Consider the following 14,320-nt stretch of genomic DNA (forward strand, 5'->3'; position numbering starts at 1 on the left):
GCCTGATTCTAGGTTCAGGGTTAGGGCGATGTCCTCCCGTGGACGAGTATCCGGCTCGGAGAGCTCGGGAATCCGGACATAGTTCATCCTCGGGATAGAGGAAGATTCGCTGCGTTCCTCCTCCACCACCGCTATCTGATGGGTGACCGACAGAGAGTTAATCTCCCTTTGGTCTGGTTTAAGCCCAATCCGGTCATAGTCCATAGCAACTCCCAGAGCGACGATGAGATCCAAGAGTTTGTTCAAAGAGGAGAGCTCCATTGGATCCATCTGCTCGGTGAATTTCGAGCCGACGTGGAGGCTATTTTCGATGTCCTGAGAAGTCATCATCGACGCAGCGGCCGAGCGGGCGGTCATGACGAAGCCGCCTAGTCGGAGTGTTTGGCCTACAGCCAGGGCTCCCCCAGAGGTGATGTTGTTCTTGACAACGAGACGAGCCATCCCTCCTTATGATGACGACACAGTGGAACTGTCAATGAAAGCACCAATGTCGGTGTCAAAACCGGCGGATCTCGGGTAGGGGGTCCCGAACTATGCGTCTAAGACGGATGGTAACAGGAGGCAGGGGACATGATGTTTACCCAGGTTCGGCCCTCTCGATGGAGGTAATACCCTACTTCCTGCTTGATTGATCTTGATGATATGACTATTACAATAGTTGATCTACCACGAGATCGAAGAGGCTAAACCCTAGAAGCTAGCCTATGGTATGATTGTGTGTTGTCCTATGGACTAAACCCTCCGGTTTATATGGACACCGGAGGGGGATAGGGTTACACAAAGTCGGTTACAAGGGAGGAGATCTACATATCCGTATTGCCAAGCTTGCCTTCCACGCCAAGGAGAGACCCATCCGGACACAGGACGAAGTCTTCAATCTTGTATCTTCATAGTCCAACAGTCCGGCCAAAGGATATAGTCCGGCTGTCCGGAGACCCCCTAATCCAGGACTCCCTCATTCCCCAACACAAGTCCCCTGCCACCCGTTGATGGAGTTGGAGAAGCTCATCTTGGGAAAGCACTGCCATCTCCGAGTTGAATCCCCAAGCCTCCGCATAGCTGGGTGACGTGGGTCTTCTCACCAGTCGATGAGTCCTTCTTTGTAGTCATTGACCGGCACGTGAAAATATGCTTGAAGAGACCCCAATACGAGTGGCAACCAATGAAGTTTTCGCAAAGAGAAACAAAGGCAGAAAGATAGAAGACGACATTTCGGAGGGAGATGTTGGAGCTGCACCCCAAAAAAATCCAAGAAAGCTCGGAAGAAGGGGTGAGGAGGCATCAAGAAACCTCGCTCGATGTGGGTCACCAAGAGAACGCGCTCGACCTCCTGCAGCGCCGGCTCGACCTCGCCTGCCTTGGGACGCCTCCACCCATCCGTCGGAATGAGCCCCTCCGCGGTGAGGTCCTCTAACCACTTTGTCGAGATGTGCGAGGGGATCCAATCCCCCGAGGCGCTGCCTGTCGGGGGGCCCGAGCTCGACGACGTGGCCTTCTCGGCCTTCTTCGCCTTCTCCAGCTTTTCTGTGGACTTCTTCGCCTTCTCCAACTTTTTCATGGAGTCCTTCGCCATGGCCTCGAGTGCTCTGGCACGCAGGGTGAGCGGACGGGTGGAGAAGTGAAGAAGAGGAGACGAGAAGAAAAGGGGATCTGAGGGAATAACCCTAGCCCCAAAATCTTTTATACCTCAAGTAAAAAATCACACCACGGATCCTCAGCCGCAGATCCCCGGATTGATGGCACCCGCGGCGGCAGTGTGCACAAAACAATCGTGGCACATGGCAAATTTCAGGGGCAAAAACCAAGGCGTCCTGCCTCATTTCCCCACTAATCCATGATGTTACCGCTTCTGCGCGCGCACGCTCAATTCCGAATCCCAGAATTACCGTGGCGAATCAACCCGATTGATTTCCCACCATTCCTTTCCTAAAGGACGTTTGTCGGCCCGACTGACCACCCTCTGTGGGGACCGTGCACTCGAACACGTAAAACACCCGGCTGTAGTCACCATCAGGATTTCTATGAGATGAGCTTGATGCCCCTCCGTAGGTTAACTTGGCCCTTTCACTAGGCTCCAAGGCGCATCAAACTTGGACTCGTGGATGGCCCGCATTCGCATTCCCCTGGGATAAGAGTGGCATCTCCCGGGAGAGTCAGACCGCGCCGACTTCGCCACTGGTTTTTTTGGCATGTCCACACTCGGACCCAAGCCTATCTCTCCTGACAGATATATGAGTGCCACCAAGTTTTGCTCGGCGATCGACAATGTCCGATCATTCGGAAACCCTTTAGTCCACAATCTGTTGCATTTTCGTCCAAGGCGCATCTGACCACGACTCGGAAACATATTCCAAGAGCCCTTGAAGCACTCGGACATAACCGAGAAGCTCGGTCCGCTTGCTCTACGAAACATCAACCGATTTGGGGGCTAATGATGAGGTCACTTACTACAAGTAGGGTCAAGGACCCATCATCTAGGCCCCGCCTAGGGCCCCACACCATCATTGGTAGGTCTCCGGACCATAGACGCATTCGGATGCGTACAACTGGAAGTCCACTCGGACGCAACAACGGCACTCGGATGTCTTCCCTCCAGTCGGCCCGGCGATCACCACTCGGACGAGGAAGGTGAAGGGACGACGTGGAGCTGCAATGGCTGAGTAGTCTTAAGCGAGGCTTTAAGCTTAGTCAAGGCTACTGTTACCTGTAACTGCCATATTTGTGGCTATTTATACTAGTAATTGTCGTAGTTATGAGACTTTATTCACCCTTGCAACATGGAGGTGGAGAGGTAGCGACGCACTATATATAAGCCACCTTCTCTCTCTGGTCCAGGGTTAAGCACTTTCTGTAATCACACCCCCCAAGAGAAAACAAGTCTCAGGGCACGAGATGTAGGGATGTTACCTCCTCCGAGAGGGGTCTGAACTCGTAAACACCGAGTGTTACACTTGCGGCGTAGCTAGGCTCTGCCCCTCTTTCGTACCCCTAGTACTTATTGTCAGGATCATAACCCCGACAGTAATCCCTCCGGCTACGTCGTCGTGAGACACCGACCAACCGCACCACTATCAAGATCTCATGGGCCAAACATGACCAACGAAAAGACCGCAACTCCTCGCTCCGTCGATCACCGCTGCGGAGGTTGTTTTCGGAGGACAAATCATTTCTCTCCCATTGCTTCTCGTAAAAAAATATCTTTCTTGTTGTGACGCACGGGCATATATGCTAGACCCTCGAAAAAACGAGCGGTCAACAGGGGGAGAGCATGCCAAACATGCCGACTTGGATGGCTCGGCTGTAGCAACATCCTGGCTCTGCTCGGCTCGGCTCGGCTCGGCTTCTGGGCTGCTATGTGCATACAGCACTGTAGATCAAGACAGATCAGGCAGCAGTTTGGCGGTGTCCACTTTGTGGTGGCGCGACCAGGTGTCCAGGTCCCCACGTCATCGAACATGGACAGCCTCCGCCCCGCGTGCCATGCCATATGACAGACCCGGATTCCCGCGAGAAGCCACTTGAATTGCATCTCAGTACGTACTAGTACGACCTTGGATTCGTGCTCATCTCTAGCTAGTGCCGCACTGTACTGTACTGTACTCCGTGCACGCACCGGGATAAAACACAAAAGCACGGCACTTACGCGTGCATGTGCATCGGGCTCGGGGCACCAGCAAGGATAAACAAGAGCCGATGCACCATTCCATGAGAATTAAGATCAGAGGAGACGGGGCACGATCGAAGACCGCCGCAGCGCATGCGCGAGCGCTGGGGCGCCGGGACGGCGCATGTGAGCGAGCACGCCGACGCCGCAGCCGATCGTGCGCACGCGTGCAGATGCGGCGCGCGCACGGGCATCTGCACGCCACGTGAGCCCCCGTGCGCGCGCCCGACGGCCGGCTGCAGCGGCATGTGCCACGGCACGGCCGTGGGTGCGTGGCGTGGCTGGCCGACGCCACTGCCGATGTCCGCGCACATGGCGCCACGCACGCGTGTGCCTGTGCCGCGAGACCGGGTCAAACGTGGCTGCGCTGCACGAGGCGACGGGAACGGGAACGGGATCGAGCCGAGCGAAACAAGGGAGAGGAAGCATCCTCGCGTCTCTATCCTCCCGCGCCTACGTCCTTTTGACTTGTCTTGCAACTTGGCATGCTTGCAAGTGCAGCTTGATGTCTAACAAGTTAATGCAAGCTTGGAGATGCTAATCAATGTTCTCTCCAAAACCTTGCCGGGATCCACCGGCCAAATTCGTCCAAAACCTGTTAATTTAGTTTTGTTTTTGCATGGAACCTGTTAGTGCGCTTAACAAAAGCCCGAAGTTGAGAGACAATGAGCTTTGGCGCCTTGCTGTGCCTCCATGTTTAGAGACCCCTCTCCTCTGGGGACCCAGCTAGGCGGAGAGACTTTAGCTCACCGCCCCGTTTTTGTGTTTCTCTTCTCCACGCTGATCTTTTGATTACTCGCATTGTTTTCCCGCCACTTTTCTGTTTAATATATGGTGAAAGGCTGGATCTCTAAAAAAAATGAATCTACGTGGAGGAGAAAAATCGGAACGCCACCTGACTACAAAACAGAGGCTCTACAGTAGTACATAGTACCATTTATGCAGGCCCTTCTCTTAAAATTCCTTAGGCGACCAGAGATTATAAGGTAGTTCTAAAGTTAGTATAAAGTTGGGTCATTTATTTTGAAACAGAAGGGAGTAATGGTAAAGACGAGATGGATTCAAGATAAGATATTGGCGTTTTCTGGCTGGCTCCATACATGTTCTACATTGTCGACGATGCTGACCCACCAGCCGGGAAATAAAAAGTAGACCTAAAGCTTTTCATAACACCATTACATTAGTCTTAGGATTTTTCTCCAAAATGCATGTGCATATGCGTTTCGTTGGAAGCACGTGCGGCTATAGGCTATAGCTAAGAAGGCCTAAGTATTGGAAGCACAAGAAGACACGCAAAGTAAACAAGCAAAACCTGGTAATGAAAATTAGGAGTACACGAAGATCGATCAAAACTGTTGGTTCTTGTCTCCACTACGGACGATTTGCTTCGTACATATAACTTGAAACAAACAAGCTAGGTGAACTGTGAGGCTATGATCGAGCGATCTGATTATACATGCGGCCGACAAAACAAGGCCTTTCTCGTTCCCTGGCTAGCTATACTTCATCAGTTATGGTGCAGCATCGCGAGACCTGCATGCCGGTGCTTCGAACCGAGAAGGCACAGGCGCAGCTTGGCTGCAGGTCCATGCCATCCTTGATACTCCCTCCGTCCGGAAATACTTGTCCGAGGAATGGATGTATCTAGATGTATTTTAGTTCTAGATACATCCATTTGTATCCATTTCTATGACAAGTATTCTCGGACGGAGGGAGTAGCTTCCACCACTGCTGCGGGAGCGACGACGCCGGACGAACTCGCGGTGTCGTGGAGATCATCGTCGTCGTCGAAGACACCATGGCGACGCGTCGCCGGCTCATCCTGCCGTTGGACGACGGCCCTCCTCTTCTTCCTGCTCCTCATCTCGCCCGAACTACGAGACCTCGTGGAGACGAAGGAACGGGAGCCAGAGAGGCTCGCGGTGCGACGACTGCCACCCCAGCCGGAGTGGCATTGGTCGCCGCCGAAGGCCGACCGACGCTGCTGTGAAGGCATGTTGGTCTGACCTCGCACTTGCAACAGCTCCTCCTCTTCGCCGCGCAGGTGCGGCGGCAGGCCGGAGGACGCGTCGGAGACCATAGAATCCTCCTCCTCCTCGTCGGAGTATTCCACCTGCGGCAGCATCTGCCTCAGGACGTCGCCGGGCTGCACGTATGGCAGCGTGCGACGTTGCTGTTGGCCTGACCCGGAATGCTCCAGGTACAGGGTCCAGCCGGACTGGCAGCCGCTGCTGCACTGCGAGCTCTCCTCGTCGGCGGAGGCTCCATCTTCTCTCCCCGGCATGGTGTGTGGGATGAGAGCAGAATCAGATCGGCTTCTCCTTTTCTCTGGCTAAGCTAAGCAGTGGCGTGCGACGATGCTGTGTGTTCACTCGCTTGTTGCAGCACTCGGTAACTGGCCAGTAGAGTGTATATGAGGAGAGTGGAGTGGGGATCTCGAGGCGAGCGGAAACACTTGTTTTATATCAGGCGCAGCTGAGCTGGGCAACCCATTCCCTTCTTGGTTCCTGTCCACGGACAAGGGCACATGTGGATGGGCGTGGGAGGAGTGCACGTGTGCGGACACCACGACGACTGGGGGACATCTCGGCTTTGGATCCAAACTTGGGGCTTCGCTTGGTTCTGGCTTCCAAGCCGACCCACACAACCCGTATTTTTTTTACATAAGGTATAAGAGGCTTGCCATTTTCATTGGTTAAATTGCTCCGTTAATTAACGGAAAATCGGGCTAAACCAATACAATCCAACCCATACGGCATGGGCATCACCGGCCAACATGAAACATAGAGCTGCAAAGAAGAAAGACATCTGCGGAGGAGTCACAAGCATCATCGTCGTCACCGGTTGCCCTGAACAAGCGACTCTGACTTCACCGTAGAGTCCATCATCGAAGCCAACCTGCAAATGGCTACACAGAAGCCATGACGGCACATGCCAACAAGTGGCCACACGCGCGAGCGACCGACAACTCCAACTTTAAAAGCGAGCTTCACATGGGAAATATGTAGGACTTGCGCCGACCGTGCCCTCGCAAACGACCACCGACTGACTATCATTGTCACCACCTGAACACGCTCCATCGCAGCTCCGGCTTCAAAGCAACCAAACAACACACGAAAGAGCACCTCAGACACGCCGGAAAGAACATATTACCGAAGTCAACGACGCGACCATAGCTCTTTTCGGTGCCATTGTCGTCGTCGCTAAAACAGATATCAGCGCCCCGCCTCAGCAAACCACGCAGCCAAGATGTCGTCATCCACCAGTTTCCCAGTAGTAGCCGGCTCCGAGACGATGCCCCCGACAAGGAGAAAAACGTGAAAATCCTTCATGGCCCGACCCAGCGGATCTGAGGTTTCCGTCCAGAGCCAAAGCGGTGGTGAGAAGCAGCACACCTCCATGCATGATGATGCTTCTACGAAAAGGCTATGATGCTCATACGTGTCCCCGTCGCCAGCTCCGATGAAGATTGGAACGAGGATTTCTCCCAAAGACGTCGTGATCACCTACCGCCGCCCATGGATCACCACACATGCCGAGTCCTACCTCACTCTATCTGCAAGATCCGACGATCCACTGTGCCCAGAAAACGCACCACCCCCTGGTCGTAGCCGCCGTCCACCACCGTGACCGCCACTACTGCAACAACCAATGCCGCGTCGCGAGCAGCAACACCCAGATCGGAGAACCAGCATGCACCAGATCTAGATCGAAGCCGCTTGAGCTAAGTAGCGAAGTATACATGCATGCCCTCCATCTTTAGCACACCACACACTCTGGAGACGTCACAGTCGCCATGCCTTGCAAGTAACCGCGCCTGACATGCGCTAGCCGCCGTCACGCCAGACCTTCGATCCGCGCCCCACGCGCACATCAGGAGATGAGCACCACCGCGCAGACACTGCCACACACGCCATCCATGTCCAGGCCACACCAAGAGCTTTGGCCGGGGTTGCCGTCCCGGCGCCCTGATGGGGAACGTTGCATGAAAATCAAAAATATTCCTACGAACACCCAAGATCAAATCTAGGAGATGTATAGCAACCAGAGGGGAGTGCGTCTACATATGCTTGTAGACCAAAAGCGGAAGCATATATAATGCGGTTGATGTAGTCGTACTCTTCACGATCCAATCACGATCCAATCCGATCTAGCGCCGAACGGACAGCACCTCTACGTTCAACACGTGGCTCGATAACGTCTCCTCCATCTTGATCCAGCAAGCAAGAGAGGAGAAGTAGATGGGATCTCAACTAGCACGACGGCGTGGTGGATATGGTGGTGGTGCAATCCCAGCAGGGCTTCACCGCTGGCGGAACCAATCTAAGGAGAAAACGGGGTTTTGGGAGAGGTAGGGCTACCGCCGGGAGATACGTCTTCAACGTATCTATAATTTTTGATTGTTCCATACTATTATATTATCCGTTTTGGATGTTTAATGGACTTTAATATGCTCTTTTATATTATTTTTGGGACTAACCTATTAACCAGAGGCCCAGTGCCAGTTGCTGTTTTTTTGCCTATTCCAGTGTTTTATAGAAAAGGAATATCAAACAGAATCCAAACGGAACGAAACCTCCGCGAGGATCGTTTTTGGAACAAGCACAATCCAGGAGACTTGGAGTGGACGTCAAGGAAGCAACGAGGCGGCAACGAGGTAGGAGGGCGCGCCCCCACCCTCGTGGGCCCCTCGTAGCTCCACCGACCTACTTCTTTCTATTGGGGAACATAGTAATTTCAAAAAAATTCCTACGCACACGCAAGATCACGGTGATGCATAGGAACGAGAGGGGAGAGCGTTGTCTACATACCCTCGTAGACCATAAGCGGAAGCGCTTATCAACGCGGTTGATGTAGTCGTACACCTTCACGATCCGTCCCGATCAAGTACCGAACGTACGGCACCTTCGCGTTCAGCACACGTTCAGCTTGATGACGTCCTCGCCTTCTTGATCCAGCAAGAGGGGTGAAGTAGTAGATGAGTTCCGGCAACACGACAGCATGGTGACGGTGTTGGTGAAGAACAATCTCCACAGGGCTTCGCCTAAGCACTTTGAAAACTATGACGGAGGATAAACTATAGGGGACGGGGTTGCCGACACATGACTTGATGTTTCTTGATGTGTCTTGGGTGCTAGCCCTACCCCTCTATTTATATGTTGAGCCTTGGGGTCAAAACTTGGAGTAAAAGCCTCCACAAAGTCGGTTTCACCCGAAAGGCAAGAGTCCTTCTCGGACTCCAGGGCCAGACGCCAGGGACCCTCGCGTCTGGCCCCTGGACTCTGCAAAACTTCCTTTTGCGCTTTCCAAAAAACTTGTGGGCTTTCCCCTTTGGCCCAAATAAAGTGTTCTCGCACCCAAACATTTAGGGAAACATCCGGAACCCCTTCCGGTGAATTCCGAAACCCTTCCGGAGACCAAACACTATTATCCCATATATCAATCTTTATCTCCGAACCATTCCGGAGTTTCTCGTCATGTTCGTGATCTCATCCGGGACTCCGAATAACATTCGGTCACCAACATACATAACTTATATAATACTATATCGTCAACGAACGTTCAAGCGTGTGGACCCTACGGGTTCGAGAATTATATAGACATGACCGAGACACCTCTCTGGTCAATAAGCAATAGCGGAACCTGGATGCCCATATTGCTCCTACATATTCTACGAAGATCTTTATCGGTCGAACCGCATAACAACATACGTTGTTCCCTTTGTCATCGGTATGTTACTTGCCCGAGATTCGATCGTCGGTATCTCAATACCTAGTTCAATCTCGTTACCAGCAAGTCTCTTTACTCGTTCCGTAATGCGCCATCCGGTAACTAACTCTTTAGTTACATTGCTTGCAAGGCTCATAGTGATGTGCATTACCGAGAGGGCCCAGAGATACCTCTCCGACAATCGGAGTGACAAATCCTAATCTTGATCTATGCCAACTCAACAAGTACCATCGGAGACACCTGTAGAGCACCTTTATAATCACCCAGTTACGTTGTGATGTTTGGTAGCACACAAAGTGTTCCTCCGGTATTCGGGAGTTGCATAATCTCATAGTCATAGGAACATGTATAAGTCATGAAGAAAGCAATAGCAATATACTAAACGATCAAGTGCTAAGCTAACGGAATGGGTCAAGTCAATCACATCATTCTCTAATGATGTGATCCCGTTAATCAAATGACAACTCATGTCTATGGCTAGGAAACTTAACCATCTTTGATTCAACGAGCTAGTCAAGTAGAGGCATACTAGTGACACTCTGTTTGTCTATGTATTCACACATGTAATAAGTTTTTGGTTAATACAATTCTAGCATGAATAATAAACATTTATCATGATATAAGGAAATATAAATAACAACTTTATTATTGACTCTAGGGCATATTTCCTTTAGTCTCCCACTTGCACTAGAGTCAATAATCTAGATTACACAGTAATGATTATAACACCCATGGAGTCTTGGTGCTGATCATGTTTTGCTCGTGAGAGAGGCTTAGTCAACGGGTCTGCAACATTCAGATCCGTATGTATCTTGCAAATCTCTATGTCTCCCACCTTGACTTGATCGCGGATGGAATTGAAGCGTCTCTTGATGTGCTTGGTTCTCTTGTGAAATCTGGATTCCTTTGCCAAGGCAATTGCACCAGTATTGTCACAAAAGATTTTCATTGGACCCGATGCACTAGGTATGACACCTAGATCGGATATGAACTCCTTCATCCAGAATCCTTCATTTGCTGCCTCCGAAGCATCTATGTATTCCGCTTCACATGTAGATCCCGCCATGACGCCTTGTTTAGAACTGCACCAACCGACAGCTCCACTGTTCAATATAAACACGTATCTAGTTTGTGACTTAGAGTCATCTGGATCAGTGTCAAAGCTTGCATCGACATAACCATTTACGACGAGCTCTTTGTCACCTCCATAAACGAGAAACATATCCTTAGTCCTTTTAAGGTATTTCAGGATGTTCTTGACCACTGTCTAGTGATCCACTCCTGGATTACTTTGGTACCTCCCTGCTAAACTAATAGCAAGGCAGACATCAGGTCTGGTACACAGCATTGCATACAGGATAGAGCCTATGGCTGAAGCATAGGGAACACTTTTCATTTTATCTCTATCTTCTGCAGTGGTCGGGCATTGAGTCTGACTCAACTTCACACCTTGTAACACAGGCAAGAACCCTTTCTTTGCTTGATCCATTTTGAACTTCTTCAAAATTTTATCAAGGTATGTGCTTTGTGAATGTCCAATTAAGCGTCTCGATCTATCTCTATAGATCTTGATGCCCAATATATAAGCAGCTTCACCGAGGTCTTTCATTGAAAAACTCTTATTCAAGTATCCTTTTATGCTATTCAGAAATTCTATATCATTTCCAATCAACAATATGTCATCCACATATAATATTAGAAATGCTACAGAGCTCCCACTCACTTTCTTGTAAATACAAGCTTCTCCAAAAGTTTGTATAAAACCATATGCTTTGATCACACTATCAAAACGTTTATTCCAACTCTGAGATGCTTGCACCAGTCCATAGATGGATCGCTGGAGCTTGCACACTTTGTTAGCATCCTTTGGATCGATAAAACCTTCAGGTTGCATCATATACAACTCTTCTTCCAGAAATCCATTCAGGAATGCAGCTTTACATCCATTTGCCAAATTTCATAATCATAAAATGCGGCAATTGCTAACATGTTTCGGACGGACTTAAGCATTGCTACGGGTGAGAAAGTCTCATCATAGTAAACTCCTTGAACTTGTCGAAAACCTTTCACAACAAGTCGAGCTTTGTAGACAGTAATATTACCGTCAATGTCAGCCTTCTTCTTGAAGATCCATTTATTCTCGATGGCTTGCCAATCATCGGGCAAGTCAACCAAAGTCCACAATTTGTTCTCATACATGGATCCCATCTCAGATTTCATGGCCTCAAGCCATTTCGCGGAATCTGGGCTCATCATCGCTTCCTCATAGTTCGTAGGTTTGTCATGGTCAAGTAACATGAATTCCAGAACAGGATTACCGTACCGCTCTGGTGCGGATCTTACTCTAGTTGACCTACGAGGTTCGGTAGTAAGTTGATTTGAAGTTACATGATCATCATCATTAGCTTCCTCACTAATTGGTTTAGGAGTCACAGGAACATATTTCTATGATGAACTACTTTCCAATAAGGGAGCAGGTACATTTACCTCATCAAGTTCTACTTTCCTCCCACTCACTTCTTTCGAGAGAAACTCCTTCTCTAGAAAGGATCCATTCTTAGCAACGAATGTCTTGCCTTCGGATATGTGATAGAAGGTGTACCCAATAGTCTCCTTTGGGTATCCTACAAAGACACATTTCTCCGATTTGGGTTCGAGCTTATCAAGTTGAAGCTTTTTTCACATAAGCATCGTAGCCCCAAACTTTAAGAAACGACAACTTTGGTTTCTTGCCAAACCATAGTTCATAAGGTGTCATCTCAACGGATTTAGATGGTGCCCTATTTAACGTGAATGCAGCCGTCTCTAAAGCATAACCCCAAAACGATAGCGGTAAATCAGTAAGAGACATCATAGATCGCACCATATCTAGTAAAGTACGATTATGACGTTTGGACACACCATTACGCTGTGGTGTTCCGGGTGGCGTGAGTTGCGAAACTATTCCACATTGTTTCAAATGAAAACCAAACTCATAACTCAGATATTCTCCTCCACGATCAGATCGTAGAAACTTTATTTTCTTGTTACGGTGATTTTCCACTTCACTCTGAAATTCTTTGAACTTTTCAAATGTTTCAGACTTATGTTTCATCAAGTAGATATACACATATCTGCTCAAATCATCTGTGAAGGTGAGAAAATAACGATACCCGCCGCAAACCTCAACATTCATCGGACCACATACATCAGTATGTATGATTTCCAAAAAATCTGTTGCTCGCTCCATTGTTCTGGAGAACGGAGTTTTAGTCATCTTGCCCATGAGGCATGGTTCACAAGTACCAAGTGATTCATAATCAAGTGATTCCAAAAGCCCATTGGAATGGAGTTTCTTCATGCGCTTTACACCAATATGACCTAAAAGGTAGTGCCACAAATATCTTGCACTATCATTATCAACTCTGCATCTTTTGGCTTTAATATTATGAATATGTGTGTCACTACTATCGAGATTCAAAAAGAATAGACCACTCTTCAAGGGTGCATGACCATAAAATATATTACTCATATAAATAGAACAACCATTATTCTCTGATTTAAATGAATATCCGTCTCGCATCAAACAAGATCCAGATATAATGTTCATGATCAACGCTGGTACCAAATAACAATTATTCAGGTCTAAAACTAATCCCGAAGGTAGATGTAGAGGTAGCGTGCCGACCGTGATCATATCGACTTTGGAACCATTTCCCACGAGCATCGTCACCTCGTCCTTAGCCAATCTTTGCTTAATCCATAGTCCCTGTTTCGAGTTGCAAATATTAGCAACAGAACCATTATCAAATACCCAGGCACTACTGCGAGCATTAGTAAGGTACACATCAATAACATTTACATCACATATACCTTTGTTCACCTTGCCATCCTTCTTATCCGCCAAATACTTGGGGCAGTTTCGCTTCCAGTGACCAGTCCCTTTGCAGTAGAAGCACTCAGTCTTAGGCTTAGGTCCAAACTTGGGTTTCTTCTCCTGAGCAGCGACTTGTTTGCCATTCTTCTTGAAGTTCCCCTCCTTCTTCCCTTTACCATTTTCTTGAAACTGGTGGTCTTGTTGACCATCAACACTTGATGCTCCTTCTTGATTTCTACCTCTGCAGCCTTTAGCATTGCGAAGAGCTCGGGAATTGTCTTTTCCATCCCTTGCATATTATAGTTCATCACGAAGCTCTTGTAGCTTGGTGGCAGTGATTGAAGAATTCTGTCAATGACACTATCATCCGGAAGATTAACTCCCAGTTGAATCAAGTGATTGTTATACCTAGACATTTTGAGTATATGATCACTGACAGAACTATTCTCCTCCATCTTGCAACTGTATAACTTATTGGAGACTGCATATCTCTCAATACGGGCATTTGCTTGAAATATTAACTTCAACTCCTGGAACATCTGATATGCTCCATGACGTTCAAAATGTCGTTGAAGTCCCGGTTCTAAGCCGTAAAGCATGGCACACTAAACTATTGAGTAGTCATCAGCTTTGCTCTGCCAAACATTCATAACATCTGGCGTTGCTCCTGCAGCGGGTTTGGCACCTAGCGTTGCTTCCAGGACGTAATTCTTCTGTGCAGCAATGAGGATAATCCTCAAGTTACAGACCTAGTCGGTGTAGTTGCTACCATCATCTTTCAACTTAGCTTTCTCTAGGAACGCATTAAAATTCAATGGAACAATAGCACGGGCCATCTATCTACGACAACATAGACATGCGAAATACTATTAGGTACTAAGTTCATGATAAATTAAAGTTCAATTAATCAAATTATTAAAGAACTCCCACTTAGATAGACATCCCTCTAATCATCTAAGTGATCACGTGATTCATATCAACTAAACCATGTCCGATCATCACGTGAGATGGAGTAGTTTTCAATGGTGAACATCACTATGTTGATCATATCTACTATATGATTCACGCTC

The 14,320-nt window shown here is 48.7% G+C and overlaps 1 protein-coding gene across 1 annotated transcript; it reads right to left on the minus strand.

Moving 5' to 3' along the window:
- Window positions 1–5,079: 5,079 nt before the first annotated feature.
- Window positions 5,080–6,040, minus strand: LOC119359457. Its single transcript, XM_037625640.1, has one exon. It carries the CDS (start codon window positions 5,946–5,948, stop codon window positions 5,352–5,354), a length of 597 nt encoding a protein of 198 aa, XP_037481537.1. The 5' UTR covers window positions 5,949–6,040; the 3' UTR covers window positions 5,080–5,351.
- Between the last annotated feature and the right edge of the window lie 8,280 nt (window positions 6,041–14,320).

This window comes from Triticum dicoccoides, chromosome 2A (genome assembly GCF_002162155.2).
Source record: "Triticum dicoccoides isolate Atlit2015 ecotype Zavitan chromosome 2A, WEW_v2.0, whole genome shotgun sequence".
NCBI classification, from domain to species: Eukaryota; Viridiplantae; Streptophyta; class Magnoliopsida; order Poales; family Poaceae; genus Triticum; species Triticum dicoccoides.